At 40.8% G+C, this 16,104-nt stretch overlaps 1 protein-coding gene across 4 annotated transcripts in view; it reads right to left on the bottom strand.

Moving 5' to 3' along the window:
* The window catches only part of lrch2 (leucine-rich repeats and calponin homology (CH) domain containing 2), a 53,929-nt gene that overhangs the window by 15,555 nt on the left and 22,270 nt on the right, over positions 1-16,104 (bottom strand). The window contains exons 2-12 of one of the 4 annotated variants that reach the window (XM_057821512.1): positions 15,285-15,429; positions 15,069-15,195; positions 14,892-14,997; positions 10,290-10,426; positions 10,064-10,194; positions 9,903-9,990; positions 5,133-5,268; positions 4,899-4,996; positions 2,905-2,972; positions 261-365; positions 6-74 (exon numbers count right to left, since the gene is read on the bottom strand). In XM_057821512.1, the coding sequence (XP_057677495.1) occupies positions 6-74; positions 261-365; positions 2,905-2,972; positions 4,899-4,996; positions 5,133-5,268; positions 9,903-9,990; positions 10,064-10,194; positions 10,290-10,426; positions 14,892-14,997; positions 15,069-15,195; positions 15,285-15,429 (1,210 nt within the window). The remainder of the gene's footprint in view (positions 1-5; positions 75-260; positions 366-2,904; positions 2,973-4,898; positions 4,997-5,132; positions 5,269-9,902; positions 9,991-10,063; positions 10,195-10,289; positions 10,427-14,891; positions 14,998-15,068; positions 15,196-15,284; positions 15,430-16,104) is intronic. The other 3 variants (XM_057821513.1, XM_057821514.1, XM_057821515.1) reach the window with 3 other exon arrangements.

Genomic DNA, 16,104 nt, shown 5'->3' with positions numbered 1-16,104 from the left:
GCTACCTGTGAGCTCGACCAGTCACTCTGCGTCGATGGATAAGACTTTCCGCTCTGCAAATTAAGGACCGTCGTCTAAAAGCAAAAGACCACCCGGCCACCAAAGAAAGAAAAGAATAAGAAACAGAAAGTGAAGGGCAAACGGATGTGAAGTAAGGTGAAGCCGATAAGATTGTTAGTGCTGGGCAGAGGTTAAAGAGGACAGGCATACAAAATGGGCTTAGGCTATGTGTGGCGGGATATCACGGATGAGTCGCGCACCTGTTCTGCTGCTCTTGCTGCAAAAGCTGGACGGCAATCTTCCTCAGATCCAGCACCTCCTTTAGCTCGTCATCTTCTTCTTCCAGTAGCTGCTCCTTGTCGGAGCTGTAATGGGGACAGGACGAAGGTTACCACTTTCCTTAGCAATCAAATAGTAATATTTTACGAGAGCTAAGAATATCACTAGGGATAATCCAAAATGATTCCGTTTCAATTTTTAACTTCAACAAACATGGGCATCACATTTTGGGTCATATAGGCCACAATATTGACATTTGGTATGCACGTGTGGCCTACCACACTTGCATGCCAGGTTTAAGAAGGTTAATTGGTCTAAAGTGTATTCTATATTTATTACATGTACCTTTTGTTAATCTATACCAGCAACGCAAAATGACATAATGACAGATGACTGTACACAAGATGAAGTAAATTTACTTAAGGTGCACCAGCACGCAATGTAGGGGCACCCACATTTTTCATTGCCTCACCTTTAATGCCATACTTCTAATCACTTATACAGTATGAGTGCATTCACTCAAATTCACTCACGCTTTGATGCTCCCGCTACTGAGAACAGCCTCTAGACAACGAAGACTGCCTAAAGGACGATTAACACATTTGTGCCTTTGATCGTAGAGCTACCCAGCCTTCACTCACCAGATCAAAGCTACATACCTGTCAATCATCGTTAAATTTAAGAACCAAACGCCAGCTGCACTGGTGACCAAGAAAAGCAGCAGGAGGGAGAGTAAGTATGAAACCATAAAAGGGTCTAAATTATATAAATAATGTTGTTTTTCAGCACAATGAGATTTTACAAGAGCTAAAGTGTTTTCCCAATGTCATTTTATTTAAAGTCTTTTTCCACAATGGCCTATTTATTTCAAAATATCGTTTTCCAGCACAATGAAGCGTGTGCATAAGGCGGAGTCAACTAAGGGATTGGCTGAATCGTGAAGTCTGGCTAGCTGCGCTAGCATTTGGTAGCGTCACTTTCAGAGTTACTCAACGAAGATGTGAACCGGTTGGATAGTAACTGCCTTTACCTCAGCCAGAGCGAGGATTTCAGCAGCAGTGTGTTTTTGATTACTGTAATCTTTGTACTTTAAGCCGCTATTTTTTTCCTTCATTTTGAATCCTGCGGCTTATATGCCAGTGCAGCTTATTTGTTGATTTATTTGGGTTAATAAGTAACGCTTTATTAGACAGCGGTGTCATAAGACCGTCACCAACTCCATTTATGTCCAGCTCAGATTTTTTACATCCATTCAAAAGTGAAATAATTTGCTGGATAACACTAAATGACATCTGTTATAAGCATTCATTAATGCTAATGACAGTGTCATGTCATAAGTATGATTGTCAAATGACAGTCTTAAGGCGCCACTGTCAAATAAAGTGTTACTAAATACCATACCTAGCAATTAATTAAACAGAGAAATAAGAAATATTAGCAAGAACATGAATTTTGATTGTTATTTACATCTGTAGCACTGCAATGCATGCTAGGATGCATGTTGGACAAGAACAGTGTTGACAGCAGGTGGCAGCAAAGGCTGACTGTCTCCCCCCAGGGAGCAGTGATGGCCAAATGCAGCTTCTTGAAGCAATGACGCTTTGCAGCCACTTAGTTCAAAGCTTCATGGTGGTTCATTTAGTCTTATGACAGTCGTTTGAAGCCGCTGTCAAATAAAGTGTTATCGTTTAATATCATTTGGTGTAAATATCCCATAAAATAGTGAGAACAGCTGCGGCTTATAGTCCAGTGCGGCTTATCTATCAACAAATGCCGTTTTCGTGTCAAATTTGGGTGGCTGCTTATAGTCAGGTATGCTTTATAGTGGGAAAATTACAGTAGATGCTTTCTGAAAGTTTACCTAACAGTTCGTCGACACTACCAAATGCTAATGATCAGACACTAACAAATGCTAGCGCAGCTAGCCAGACTCTACGAATCAGCCAATTCCTTAACTGACTCCGCCTTATGTATTTGATTGACAGCACACGCTTCAGTGTGTTGAAAAACGACATTATAAAATAAAAAGGCTATTGTGGAAAAAGACGTTACGAAATTAAAAATTACTTTGTGAAGAATGCTTCTATCTTTTTCATAATAATATTACCGTGTTTTACAATCTAAGGGCCATATTACACAATTTTATTTATTTTTTTATCAAAATCGTATTTATTTCAAAATATTGTTTTTATTTATTTGATTTTGATTTTAATTTTTGGGTTCCATAAGTAAGAGGCTATATGAGCATGACGCAGAAAAACGGAAATATATTTTTTTAATAAAAAACCCAATCCTTTTAACCCGGTTCCAATCCAAGGAAAAATGGCGCGATCGGCCCGAGCTCGGATCACATGATCGGATCGGTACATCCCTAATATTTCGGTTGCCTTATTTAACTACGTGGGATTGGAAAATATCAGAAACAGCCAAAGTAAAGGGCAGTTTGTTATTATTATACGATTAATGTTTAGTTAGTTGTGCCAAGCTCCAAGAATGATATCTAAAAATGTAATATTTTCCACCTTATGTAATAACAAGCACAACTGTAACTGAAGCCTGTTTGATGCAACAGAGGTGCACATTTTGAGTTGTTTAATTCCAAAGAGCACAATTAGAAAATCTTACCCTGATTCCTCTTTCCAGCTCTCCTTGTCTTTGCTTTGATGAGACAAGTTAAGAACCTTTTCCAGTTCCTGGAACATACAGTGGAAACCACAACATACTGTCTATCATAGAAATTAGCACTGTCAAAGTTAAAGCTTTAACTTTATTATCCAGACATAAACCTTTAAAGAGTGAACTCTTAAGGCGCGAACGAAAATATGTTAATATAGCAGTCATAACTAGAAACTGCAATTTCTGGAGAAATTACTCTGGGTCTTTGCTCTGTGGTGATACAGATCTTAACCCCGCCCAGGTTGGCTTGGGGACATTTCGGGGACAATATCAGGTCACTTCCTGTTGATTTGGGGACATTTTTTTTTTTTTGCCATTGAAAATTAATGGTAAAAAATTTGGACGTCCATGGACGTCAATGGACTTTTATGCCCCTCACGGTCCCGGAAATTTTTATGCCTAAATTTTGTGATTTGGTGAAAAAATTGTAGGACTAGATACATTTTGAATTTTTTTGTTTCCCATTAAAAATGAATAGGCAGGTTTTTGTCAAATTTCCGAGGAACCGTAATTTTTTTTCAAATTCTGTATATAACTTTTATGCCCTCACCTTCCCGGATTTTTTTATGCCCAAATTGTGTGATTTGGTCAAAAACTGAAGGACTACATACATTTTGAAACTTTTTTTTAGTTTCCCATTAAAAATGAATGGGCAAGTTTTTGGCAAATTTCCGGGAAACCGTACATTTTTCCCCAAAAAATTTTCCTGTGACTTTTATGCCCCTCTCCATCCCGGAATTTTTGAGGCTCAAATTGTGTGTTTTGGTCAAAGATTGAAGGACTACATACATTTTGAAACTTTTTTTTAGTTTCCCATTAAAAATGAATTGGCAAGTTTTTGGCAAATTTCCGAGGGACTGTAATTTTTTTTCAAAATTCTGTATACAACTTTTATGCCCCTCACCGTACCGGAATTTTTGATGCCCAAATTGTGTGATTTGGTCAAAAATTGAAGGACTAGATAAATTTTGAAACTTTTCTTTGTTTCCCATTAAAAATGAATGGGCAAGATTTTGTCAAATTTCCGGGAAACCTTACATTTTTTCCCAAAAAAATTCTCTGTGACTTTTATGCCCCTCGCCGTCCCGGAATTTTTGATTCTCAAATTGTTCTCAAATGTATTCTCTTCATCAATTGTGTGTTTTGGTCAAAAATTGAAGGACTAGATACATTTTGAAACATGTTTTTTCCCTTTAAAAATGAATGGTTAAGTTTTTGGCAAATTTCCGGGGAACCGTAAATTTTTTCCGAATTCTGTGTATTAATTTTATGCCCCTCACCGTCCTGGAATTTCTGATGCCCAAATTGTGTGATTTGGTCAAAAATTGTATGACTAGATACATTTTGAAACTTTTTTTTTTTCATTAAAAACGAATGGGCAAGTTTTTGTCCAATTTCCGGGGAAACGTAAATTTTTTCCAAATTCTGTAGATCACTTTTATGCCCCTCACCGTCCCGGAATTTTTTATATCTAAATTATGTAATTTGGTAAAAAATTGTAAATGATAATGGTGTTTTACTTATATGGCGCTTTTCCACCTTTCAAGGCGCTCAAAGCGCTTTACACTATCTCGCCAACCACCTACTGGTGACGCAGCACCAGGAGCAACGTGGGGTTCAGTGTCTTGCTCATGGACACTTAGACGAGTTCATCAGGGCGGAGAATTGAACCCAAAACCTCTGGGTTGGGGGACAACTTGCCGTTTGCAGTGCAATGGCAAATTTTTCAGAGCCGTTTGAAAAATTCCCTGCATTGCGCAAAAATTCTGGACGTGTCGATACTTGAACGGTGCCGATCGGTCATTAAAAAAAAAAAAAAAAACAGAATAACGCTATCTGGGTCTTTGAAAAAAGACCTAGATAATAATGTCACTTGAAATGCAGAGCAGGGATGGACAAATAGAACAGAGTAGCCAAAGTTATGTGCAAAGAAGGCTTCTTACCTTAATACATGACACATGACAGTTCTGCTGTCCGTCACACTCTGACAGAGCAGGATCCTCATCCGGGTTGGGTTCTATAAAGTCATACAGATCCTGATCTGATAGAGGGAGGAAGCATCCGCGATGATCATATTAACGCTTGCTATGTATATATTTCTAGGCACTTGATTCAATAATCCCCTGGTCTGTCTTATTGCGTTCGAAAGGGGTAATCGGATACTTATTGTTGGTAACCTTTGCAAGAGTCCATTTTGGAAAGGACTGTGAGGGCATCGGCGCGGGCCGTCTCAGACACCTGAGAGTGGAGGCTGACCGTGTCGTCGTCTGAAGGCTGCGTGAGGCAAAGAGATGCTTGGTCAGCCTGCTTGCACTACAACCACATGCAAGCACAAAGATTGGTTGAGGACCATCATATTCTCTTCATCAGTTTGCTCTGTGATTGCTTTTTCTAGTCAGTGTGTGGGCCACTATTCATTTTTAAAACAGGCTAAGGGCACTTTCACATTAGAACAAGAAGACCAGGGTCCAGTTGGAGAGCTACCTCACAAAAACACTTGCAAATGACTTGTTGAAAAGGTTCAGTATTCACACTGCCCCAATCGAACTTTCCGATTAGCATCATGTGGATAAAGGCGCACTCATTGATTGGACAAAATTAGAAGAGGAAATTAGAAGAGGAAATACCTCCCTCATGGGAGTGTGGAGCGTCACGGCAGCTGCACGTAATGTAGCATAAGCGCACCCTGGTCTGCTTGCATTCACAAGCGAAGCAGGGTGCGCCTAAAGCGGACCGAGACGCACCATTTTTGAGCGGACCAGAGTTCATTTGTTTGGTCCGAACAAGAGTTCAAATGCCCGTTTGCATTTACAAAACAAAGGGGGCTATCTGTGAAACAGAACTCTGGTCCATTTAAAATGGACCAAAAAGTGCTTGTTTGAAAGCGCGTAACTAAATACTGTATACAACTTATGTCAAAATTGCACTACCGTAATTTTTGCACTATAGGTGCACCTGACTATAAGCCGCCACCCAACAAATTAGACACGAAAACAGCATTTGTTCATAGATAAGCCGCACTGGACTATAAGCCGCAACTGTCCTCACTATATTATGGGATATTTACATCAAAATATATTAACCGGTAAAACTTTATTTGACAGACCAAATGAACAACCATGAAGCTTTGAACCAATTGGCTGCAAAGCTTTGGCCATCACTGATTCCTAGTGGGAGATAGTCAACCTCTGCTGCCACCTGCTGGTACCACTGTTGTTGTCCAACATGCCTCCTAGCATGCATTGCATCCAGTGTTGTTAATCTTACTTTTAAAAGTAATTAATTACAGTTACAAATTACTTCTCCCAAAAATTAATTGCGTTAGTAACGCAGTTTCCTGAATGTAAGAGTAGTCTGTTACTTGGCAAAGTAACTGGTGATCATTTTCATGTCCCCCCCACCCCCCCAAAAAAAAAAAAAACAGCTGACACAATGTGAAGTTTAAAGGGTTTTTGGGACAATTGGCCCTAGTCTAATTCTTTACCCTAAACTCAACTAGACACAGGGGTATTGCGGATATTGCGATAACTAGATAGTAACATTTGCTATGTGTGGAAGTCATTTCATTTTGTCAATCAACCATTAAAGTTGTTAAAATTGCTCCCGTTATTGCATTAGTTCCCTTTTGTCTACTTTCGACATGTGTAAGTTTGAAAACGGTTTCATTATTTAAAGATAGATTTAAGTCAAGATTTTGCCAATTTAGGAGCATTTTAGATAAAAAGTTACTTACTGTAGGTTCGCTAGGAAGGTTCTCTACAACACAGCCTTCCTGAGAAGTCTATTGCTTTAAGGCAGTACTTCTCAAATAGTGGGGCGCGCCCCCCTGGGGGGGCGCAGAGCAATGCCAGGGGGGGCGCATGTGACCTCGGGGAACATGTTTTTTGTTTTTTGTTTTTTTTTGCCGTACTGGAATAAAGTGTACTTGCACATCCACTCAGTAGGTGGCAGTGGCGCTCTCATTTTCAGAGTGCGCCCAGTATTTTTGAACTAAGGAAGAGCACTCAGCACACACAGACAACAGATATGAAGAGCAGTGTGCCACCGCCGTTTTCGAAAGCCGTTTTCCGACCGGACTCACTCACGCAGCGACCCACTGTCTTGTCCGGTTCTCACGTCGCCGCCCGAGAAGTGCCATTTTCGGCTTGGGATCGTCACGACGACCGCCCTCACCTACGGTTCTACCTCGGCCGCCGTGAATGCGCTTTTTTCGTGCCGTTTGCCTTTTAGCTTTGACTTTTAATACAGTGGGTGATGATGAAAGACCACTGTTTACTGTGTCTAAAAATAATTATAGCAGACAGCAAGAAGCCAAATCAATTAAGACGCCACTTAAAGACATTAGACCCCAATCTCATTGTTAAGCCGCTTGATTTTTTCAGTGAAAACGCGCCGAATATTGCCAACAATCGTCCTGCTTTGTCAGTGTTATATCAGTAAGCCAGTGAGCATTGTTAGCATGCTAATTGCAAAATAACTCCACACCATTGCAAAGGAGGTAAATACTGTGAGCAGCACAAATAAAAACTGTCCTGTCCAAGGACACTTTTTTTCCCCCTTTTATTCAGATTTGTTTTTTCGGTCAAATTTTTTGGCACATTGTCCTCATGAGTGAATGTTTCTAATCAATTTTAATTTGGTATTATTTACTGATTTTATTACATTTTATTTTTCTGTATCAAATGGTCAAAAATGTACCTTGAGTGTATTTTTTAGTTTGGATGTGACTTTTTTTTTTTTTTAATTCAGGCAAATTGATGCACGTCAAGTATTCTCTGTTACAAACAAAACAATGTTAATAAAGTTATACTTTATTATAAGTTGATCTATGTAACTTTTTTTCTTTATTAGAAAAAAAGGACACAATGTTAGGCAGATGCGTATTTATAATAGTAATTTTATAGACAAATGATACCATTTACAGTGGCGGCAGAGAGTTTGGGGGGGCGCGAAACATTTACGTCTTCCTTGGGGGGGCGTGACAGAAAATAATTGAGAAGCACTGCTTTAAGGCAATGCGGCTGTTTACTAATGCATGCAGTTCTTTCTACATGCTGCTAATGCCGCTGTGTCTATCATCTGCATCTAGTTGTATACAGTATATATGTGATATCTATGGTAGCATCATGTGGGCGTAGTTTGTAAGCTATCGGCTATGTTCAGGTATTATTGGAGCCACCGAGCATCGCATTTGCAATGGCGTCTTCCCCACTCCTGCTCTGCTCTCTCATCTCCATGAGTCCATCTCTCTCGCGCCATTCAACCAACATAGTATTGCATAGTAACGCACGCCTTTCCCGCCTCAGTAATGGTAACGGTGTGGCCAAGATGAGAAAAGTAATTTATTAGATTACTAACTACTGAAAAAAATAACGCTGTTAGTAATGCCGTTATGTTCTAATGCTGTTATTAACAACACTGATTGCAGCGCTACAAATAACAATCAAAATTCAGGTTCTGTGCTAACTATTTCTTCAGTTGCTGTTCCAGTTGTTTCATTAATTGCTAGGTATGGTATTTGGTAACAGTTTATTTGTCAGTTGCTGTTCCAGTTGTTTCATTAATTGCTAGTTATGGTATTATGTAACAGTTTATTTGACAGTGGCACCATAAGACTGTCATTAAATAATCATAATTATGACATGACACTGTCAGGAGCATTAGTAAATGCTTATAACAGATGACATTTAGTGTTATGCAGCAAATTATCTCACTTTTGAATGGATTTAAAAGATCTGAGCAGAACATAAATGTAGGGTGACCATATTTTGACTTCCAAAAAAGAGGACACTCAGCCCGGCCTCAAGATACTTGAATTTTACTCGAAGTTCACTCAAAGATGTCTATATCACTTTAAAATATTTAAAGTGTGCCCCCGCACTCTGGATGGAAAAATGCAGTTTGAAAAAAAATAAAATAAATAATGACTAAAATATATACAGTATAAAGTTTATATACATATATATGTTATATATAATGCAGACCCATGGAAATGTATTTCAGTCAATACACATACACACTGTAGGCTATGTGCCAACTAAACATTTGTATAAATTACTATCATGACAATTGTCCTTGACAAATTCTTATTCCCATTCAATTGATATTCTCATTCAATGTTCTAGATTGCACAAAAAACAATAACCGAAGTAAACTGATGAACTATTCAACCAGCATGTTGCCAAACATAGCAGTTCAAAACTACATTTCCCATAATGCCTAGTGTGGTTTAGCTTACTGATAGCTAGCTGAGGCAAAAATCTAATTTTGCTATAACAGTTTAAAATCATCGGCAGCGCAACGATGCCAAAACCGATGCCGACACCAAACGGGATTTTACAGTCAAAGCTCCGACAGAAGTCAACAGTTGCCATTATATACGTATTTATCATTAAAATCTTAACAACTGGGCAGGCGTTGTGGCCAAATCATCAACCCAGTAGATGGCGGTAATGCCTCATGATAGGGGTAAACTGCCAATAAAAACAAGAAGAACTACTCCTTCCCTCCCTTCTAGTAGGAGCCATGTCAACTGCTGCCACCCAGCAGCCGGAGAAATTCTCTTCAAATTTGTCCCGTGAAAAATCATAAAAACTGGGCATTTTTATGAATTTATAAAACCTGCCCGGACGACGAGGATACTACGTGAAAGTAGGACTTGTCCGGGCAAAAGAGGACGTTTGGTCACCCTACATAAATGGAGTTAGTGACATAATGTGCTTGGTGACACTTACTGCTATAAGCCGCAGAATTCAAAATAAAAGAAAAAAGTAGCGGCTTACAGTCCGAAAATTACGGTAGTGAATTTTGGTTTACAACGAGAACCGCATGTAATGCTTCATGTATCATTTATGATACAAATTAGATTGAAATTTAAAAAAAAAAAATCTAAATTTTCTGTTCATTATTTCTAGGGCCAAGCGTTATAAGGTTAAAGGATGTCTGACCTCTGTTGTCGACAGCCTCTTGTCGCCATTGTCACTCCCAATTCCAGAGTCAGGCCCGTGGTTTTTAGTAGGATAAAAATCTTCCATGCTGAAAGAGAGGGATGAACTCTCGTATCTGTGCCTGTGATAGAACAACAATCAATCGTTTTGGATGGACATACCTATCTGTGAGTGGCTGTGGAAGACAGCGTTTGCCAAAGGAAGGGAGGTCAAGGTTGTCTGGCTTTTTGTCCGACTTGCATGCTTGCATGTTCAAATGCTTGAAAATGTGCACTTTTCCCTTCAGGCAGATCTGAAAGTTTACAAGCGATTTACCCACCAGATGGTGCAGTTTTGCCAGATTAGTATTTTGTGACTTGTAACTTGTGTTGATGCTTTTGCACTCACCTGAGCTGAAGGAGACTGCATAGGATTGTTATCGAGGATGATATGCTGCAGTTGCCTGAGTTTCCTGTAGGCTGCTGGAATCTCAGTGATTTTATTGCAGGAAAAGTCAAGTCGAATCAGAGGCAGATCAGCCAACTCTGTGAAGTGTCCAGAGAACAAAGAATGTTAGAGTGCGTACGACAGTAGAAAAAAAGTCTTAAATAGTACTATTATGTGAATTAGAATCATATTTTGAGACGATTCGACTATATACAATAAGTTAGCAAAGCGCAGATGACGAGAAATTAGTCTTTCAATCTGCCGGTTAGCCATGCCTACCGTTATAGGGCTCTAGCGTCCCCAACAGGTGGATGACGTCAGCGGGAGAATGGGCTCGATCGAGGAAAACGCGAAGAAGAGAGCCACAAAATGTCATTGTTTCAGTCGCTCTACTCCAATATTTTTACAGGCTATTCTTTTTATCCAAGAATTTTCCCCAATAGCTAAATAAATGGCATTGTCATGACAAATAACAGTCTTGTGCTAAATGGAATATGAAATAATAAAAATGCATTTATTCAGAACAGCATGGCAAAATTACTCCATAATGGTCAAAACTGTCGACTTCATCTTTACTGTCGCAGCTCCAGAATGATATTATATGCCACCTAAATCGGGCTTATGTCATTTCCCTTCCCCGGCTTCGGAGAATGTAAACAAACCAACAGGCGTGACAGCTAGCTGACATGCTAACACGAACCGAGAGATGTTTCAAAGTCTTCGAAGCAGAAAATCACACATAACTGGCCCAGATCATTTTACATGACGACTGGGTTGTCGATTGTCTTCGCCGATCGGCAACCCGCCCGGCGGCGAACAAGTTAGAGCTCGTCGTTCCCCTGCTGAGGGCAGAGGGCTCGTTTGCGGGGAAGCAGCTGGACAATGACTGCCGGACAAACCGGCCGACGTCGGAGGAGCGTGTAGCTGACACATGGTTAACACAAATATGGCAAAATAATGCTTTACTACACGGCAAAGTCGTAAACAGCGAGAGACTCAATGGAGGAGGGTGGCTGCAGTTGTTATGCAGCTAACATGATAACATGTGTATGAGGAGAGCTTTACACAGTACATGCCCATCTATGATCAAACGTAAGTAGTCCTTTATTTAAAGAAAGTTTGTAGTGTTTACTTTGTAATCGCTGTATTCGTGGCTATTTTTAACACAAAGTTGAAATTTCTGATCGGTTGGAAAATTTGACAGAACACCGGGCACATGAAGAGGGAAATAAGCCGAGTATAGTGCTTTCCCGGCAGGGGGATGTGCGACAAGCCGCTGGTCATCGGCCGAGGGGACAAGGAGCATGTCAGCCACAAAATGGAAGCCACCTACATATTAAAATGATCCCAGTATTTGACAAAATACAAAACACGATGTTTACTCACTTCCTCGCAAGTCCCATGGTCCCACAGTAGTAGGGCTTGTTTTGGCCAATATCCACCAGTGAATGGGAACCTTTCGAAACCCAGAAAAGGCTCACACGCCACTCCCTCGTACACCAAGATATTTCTGCAGCCGTTTGGCTGGCATGATGCGAAAAATAAACGAATTAATCCGTAAAATCAGCTGAATCCTTAGTCCTTCTCATACAACAGTACGGCTGTATAGTGAAGAGGACTCCTTCTCCCGTACACGTCACAGCCTGCCTTAATGCAAGACCGAAGCAGGAAGTCTGTCATTTTCGTAGCGCAGGATTCAAAAAATTGAATAAATATATCGATCGCTTTTTCACACATCCAAGAGGTCCATTTCATTCAGGAGCATAAAATACCGCGTGTATTATCAAATAAACATGCTTTTTCGTGTCACAGGCACTTTAAAGTGCCTATGACAGCAATAAGCATGTTAATTTCACATCCCGCGCCATGAAAATGAATAACTTGCTGTTTTGAGGAGGAATGCGAATGTGACGTCACGTCACCCAGGTCAGCATCTCACAAGACAGCATTGCTTTATAGCATGCAGATGGACTGCGGACTCAGCCGATTTTGCGAAATAATTCGTTGATTTTTCGCATCACGTCAGACAAATGTGCTGCAGGGTTTTGTTGCTGCACCAGGGAGGGCCATGTGAGCCTTTTTGGGTTTCAAAACCCCCCACCCTGAGATTGGCCAAACCAAGTCCGACAATTGTTGGACCATTGGACTTATGCGGAAGTGAGTAAACATCATGTTTTGTATTATGTCAAATACTGGGATCATGGCACACGTTTTAATACGGAGGTGGCTTGCATTTTGTGGCTGACAAAGCTTCTTGTTCACCGATAATGACGCTCGGCCGATGACTGGCGGCTTGTCGCACACGCCTCTCGGTCCTTTTCGTGTGCCCGTCTGGACAGCGGTATAAACCCCAATCACGTGACGTCACAACTCCGCCCCCCTGAATGGTGCCGCTATATTGTCCGTCAGCTCATCGTGTTTACATATTACCGCTACATACATTCCTCCTATTACTGCGTGTTTTTCTGCTTGTCTAAGGAATCACCGCCTAGTAAACGAACCCAAAAACCTTCTTGACAATCGTTAACATTGATTAATCAAAATGGTGAAGGCATGTGTGGCGGTTGGTTGCAGTAACAGAGAATATAAACGGTCATTTTAGGAGTTGCTGTGTGCCCATTGTTAAAAGGACAAATCTCGAAAGCAACACGGTTTGTTTATCTCGGTCCATGATGCGTTTGTGTCAACAGCCGTTAGACAGCGGCGAAAACATCATTATGATGCCAACATGATCGCAGACATCATCAGACGGAGACTACGAAGCTCGTCGCCACATTCGCGTAGCAAGAAGGTGAGCGCAACAACAGGTGTTGTGCCAAAAAATAGCCGCCCTGCGTGAAATGTGCCCCCTGACGGGAGCGCCCACACAGAAAACGACTTTCTTGTACCGTGAATATGTATTATTTTACTCTGCTTGAACTAATAAATGTCATACCTGTGTGATTGTCATTGGGATATGGTCGCGAAAACCTGTAGACTAATACATTTCTGTTCAAAGATGGTTATGTGGCCCAGTCCACGATTTATTACTAAAATAAAGTACTAATATTTTGTGTAATTTAATTATTTAAAACTGATCTTACAGTCGTTAATCCATTACTGTAATGCGTCCATAAAAACATTTCATGTTTTCACATCAATAAAGCGTTATAAATAAGCGCTCCCGGCAGGGGGAACATTTCACGCGGGGCAGCTATTTTTCGGCACACACCGGCCCGTTGTCGAAATCGTGACAACGGTGACGCTCAGCTGACCAAATGTCGGTTTATATTCGGGCCGGTGCTGATTTTGGGTACCCGACTCCTCATCGTGACATAAATTGGAGTATGATTGGAAATTTTGTGGTCTCAGGACGAGCTCTGACGCACGGGACCGGACCGGACGGGAGGAAACATCGGTTTGGGCATCAAATATGGATCTGGCGACTGGATCGACCAAAGTTTTTCCAAATAACGGCTTTTATGCAACTCATCCAATGAGTTTACAGCGTCTGAAAGCACCGGGGCTTTCATAATTTGCAAGTGAATCCACCTTTACAAACTACGATCATTGACAATACGACACACAATGACGGACAATATGGCGGCACAATACAGCGATCGCGTGATTGTGTGACGTTGGTGATTGGGGTCTATACTCGGCTTATGCTCGTGCGATTCTCCATATCATCCAGACTTCCAGCCCCCACTGCCCTCTTCATGAGCCCAGCAATAGACCACTATCCTCGGTTTGGGCTTGGGCAGCTACACGCACCTCGGCAAACCAGCTCTCTTGTCCGCAGCAGGGAAACGACGAGCTGTAACTCGCTCGCCGCCAGGGGAGTTGCCGATCAGTGACGAACATCGATAACCCCGCTGCCATGTGATCCGGGGTAGTTTTGTGCGATTTTTCGCTTTGAAAGGCGAGAATAAAACTTTGAAACGCAACTCGGTTCGAGTTAGCATGTCAGCTAGCTGTCACGCCTCCTGGTTTGTTTACGCGCTCCTAAACCGGAGCAGGGAAATGACAAAAGCCGGACTAACTCCGGTGGCTAAAATATCGTTCGGGAGGTGCAAGACGTCGATAGTTTTGACCATTATGGAGTTATTTTGCTATGTCGTACTGAATAAACACATTTCGAATATTTCATATTCCATTTGGCACAAGACTTATTTGTCATGACCATACCATTTATTAGCTATAATATTTAGATAAAAATAATATCCTGTAAAAATATTGGAGTAGAGAGATTGAAACAATGACATTTTGCTGCTCTCTTCTTCGCATGTTCCTCGTTCTGAATAATTCCCCCTCAATGAGCTGAATTCTAAATCAGATGAAATTGTGACCCTGCCGATGTCATCCTCGAGCTGGGGACGCTAGAGCGCTATAATGACAGGCAGGGCTCAACGGCAGATCAAAACACTAATTTCTCGTCATCTGTGCTTTGCCAAATTGTTGTATATAGTCGAATCGTCTCAAAATATGATTCTAATTCACATATTATTGCTATTTAAGATTTTTTTTTACGCAGTCACAGGCTTTTTTTTTACACTCAGGTCAGTGTTAATTTTTCACTCTGACCTTCCGGAAGAATCTGTAGGCAGTTCTTCCTGATGTTGAGTTCTCGTAAGGCATGGAGACGCCCAACCTGGGCTGGCAGCGCCTGGATTTCATTACAGCTCACGTCCTGCACAAAAAAGTCAAACTACTGTATCCAAGCATGATTTGCTTTTTCAAACTGAAAGAACATGCTCTTACTAGCTCCATCAGTTCTTTGGCTTTGCCAATTTCTTCAGGAATGGACACTAGCTTGTTGTTGCTGACAAGCAGAACTTTGAGTGGAAGGTTGAACAAGTGTTTTGGCAAAACAGCAATTTGATTTCGACTGCAGAGAAACAACATAAAATAATTCAGAAGGTGCGCAAATAATACAATCATGTATTTATTTATTTATTTTTAATGCAGCATTATCACCTGATGTCAAGATACGTCAGTATCTGCAAGTTGATGATGGCTTCTGGTATGCATTTGATGCAGTTGTGGTAGAGGTTAAGGGACTCCAATGGGGCAAAGAGACAAACTTCTGGGGGTACTTCAGAGAGACGATTCTTAGATAAATCTGCCAAGAAAAAACAAACTTGGTGAAACACAGTTGAGCATCTAAGGTTATGTGGTACAATTAAATGTGTACTGAGAACACACAGATGAACTAGATCAGGACATTGTCTGTGTTGTACTTGTAAGTATGTGATGTGCCACTGACTGACTACAAGACAGGCAGATCAATACACCTCAGTGAGTGAGAGCATGTCATCATTGAACACTGGTCTAAAATTACAAGCCTCTTTGTCCTACTGAACGGAATACTGTATATCAGTGCAGTGTTCCCTTTATCGATCCCACTGGAAGGGGCATTATTGCATTAAGAGGCACTGAAGTCATTTACCAATATTTTCAACAGTTTCATGCATAAGATGGAAGTTGGTTGAAATATGTATAGTTTTTTTTAATTGACTGCAATTTCATTTGCAAGTGAATTCAATTTGTCACAGTGATACATCACACCCTCCCTTATTATGCAAGTACCTTCTGTCTTTCTCATTATTTCTCTCGGCCCAATAATATTGGCAACACTGAGCACTGAAAAAAAGCTGTCTGGAGGTTGCCACTTGTGAATATTTAATTTTTTGTATAAATGTGAAATAGCAACGCTTGATGTCATTGAAGAACAATTGTAGTACACATTTCCACGATGTGTCAAAGTCATCAAACACATTGCCAATGCCCACCAGCT

This window comes from Corythoichthys intestinalis, chromosome 18, assembly GCF_030265065.1.
Source record: "Corythoichthys intestinalis isolate RoL2023-P3 chromosome 18, ASM3026506v1, whole genome shotgun sequence".
NCBI classification, from domain to species: Eukaryota; Metazoa; Chordata; class Actinopteri; order Syngnathiformes; family Syngnathidae; genus Corythoichthys; species Corythoichthys intestinalis.
The sequence above is the reverse complement of the archived record's forward strand: the minus strand, read 5'-3'. Positions and strand labels throughout refer to the sequence as shown.